The sequence below is a fragment of the Plasmodium cynomolgi genome (genome assembly GCF_000321355.1).
Source record: "Plasmodium cynomolgi strain B DNA, scaffold: 0865, whole genome shotgun sequence".
In the NCBI taxonomy this organism is placed as follows: Eukaryota; Apicomplexa; class Aconoidasida; order Haemosporida; family Plasmodiidae; genus Plasmodium; species Plasmodium cynomolgi.
This window is the reverse complement of record NW_004193085.1, coordinates 1-1,543: the sequence shown is the minus strand read 5'-3', so window position 1 is coordinate 1,543 and position 1,543 is coordinate 1. Positions and strand designations below refer to the sequence as shown.

The 1,543-nt window shown below is 27.9% G+C and overlaps 1 protein-coding gene across 1 annotated transcript; it reads left to right on the top strand.

The window, feature by feature from the left end:
- Window positions 1-79: 79 nt before the first annotated feature.
- Window positions 80-1,160, top strand: PCYB_006000 (CYIR protein; the record flags this gene model as incomplete). Its single annotated transcript, XM_004228021.1, has 2 exons — window positions 80-118; window positions 249-1,160. The coding sequence occupies 2 exons, from the start codon at window positions 80-82 to the stop codon at window positions 1,158-1,160; spliced, it is 951 nt and encodes a 316-aa protein (XP_004228069.1).
- Between the last annotated feature and the right edge of the window lie 383 nt (window positions 1,161-1,543).

The window sequence follows — 1,543 nt, the reverse complement described above, 5'->3', positions numbered from 1 at the left end:
TCTTACCTTAATCATAACAGTTTTTTTCTATAAATTATATATATCAAGAAAATCGTCATAATACAGTGTATTCTTAATAATGTCTGACGAAAGGCATAATATCTTTAAAGAAACTTATGTAATCTTCATTAATACAAAGCAATTATAATTAATTCTTTTGTCTGCTTGGACATTTTTACATATAATTATATATCTATTTTCCTCTAATGTAAATATTTATTCCTTCATATATTATACTTTTTATTTAGAGTACTGCTCTATCATTTTCTGGTGAATTAAATTCACAACGTTTTTATAATAAATTGGATGGATTGATAACTTTTAGTGAATACGCAGAAAAATGTAAGCCAACAAATGTCTCTAACTGGCGTAACGGAGTTAAAGACACCTGCGCTAAACTTTTATATTATTTAAAAACTAATGAAATTTTATATATACCAGATGCCGAGTATGACATGTGCCCACTTTTAAATTACTGGGTATATAGCCAATTAAATAAGATTTATTCTGATGATTCTAAATATATTATACTAACATATTCGGATATTGTGCTTATATGGAATAGTTTTATTCAAGATGATTTAAAACATTTGGAAAATAAAATATGTAAACCTATTAGTAATATTGGTATTTATGATTGGGAAAAAAGAAAGGAATTGTACGAATACTATGTAGATTATTATCCAATTGAACAGTCTCTTGAACGCCATCCTCAAAGACACAATGAATTCTGTCAATATGTAGAAAGTAAAAAGGTACTCTATGAACATTTTAAGCAACCGTGTGCTTCAAAAAATGAAAGTAGGTGCCCCCAATTTTATGCTGAATGTAAAAAATACGATCCAGACGAAGTACTACCTACTCTTAAATGTAAACAATATAAAATAAATGAAGGAGATGTCGCTGCGCCTACTGTTCCACAAAGAGAAAACACACTTCCAAATGGAGAAACTGAATCAAGAGAAATGTCAGCTGGAATTGGTCTTGCCGGTATTCCGAATTTAAGTGGAAAATCTCACACTATAACGAAGGTTGGTGATATTCTTCTTGGAGTTGTTGCAACTTCTATGGCATCTGGCGTTTTATATAAAGTAAATATAAATTCAGTGATACAAATCAATTACATAATATTGTTAATATCTTTCATTACATCTCCATAAATAATATATAAATATGTTACTTATGTTTTATATAAATTTGTTATATACAAGTTTACACCTTTTAGGAAGCATGTTACGCAATGTGCTTGGATGGAACACTAATAATATGAGTAATATAAATAGAGGCGACATTAGATTATATGATTATACATCAGAATCATTTAATCCACACTCAGGGGGGGAAGAAGAACATTATATTGGATACCACCGTGAGTAACGTTTTTAATACAACAAAATTAATAACATCAATTTAATAAAAAACCTATTATCAACCCGAAATTTATCGATGTAAAGAAAAGTATAATGATAAATAAAAAACATAAATAAAACTACATATGCATTAATGAGGATAAAAACAAAATATACATACAAAAAATATATTG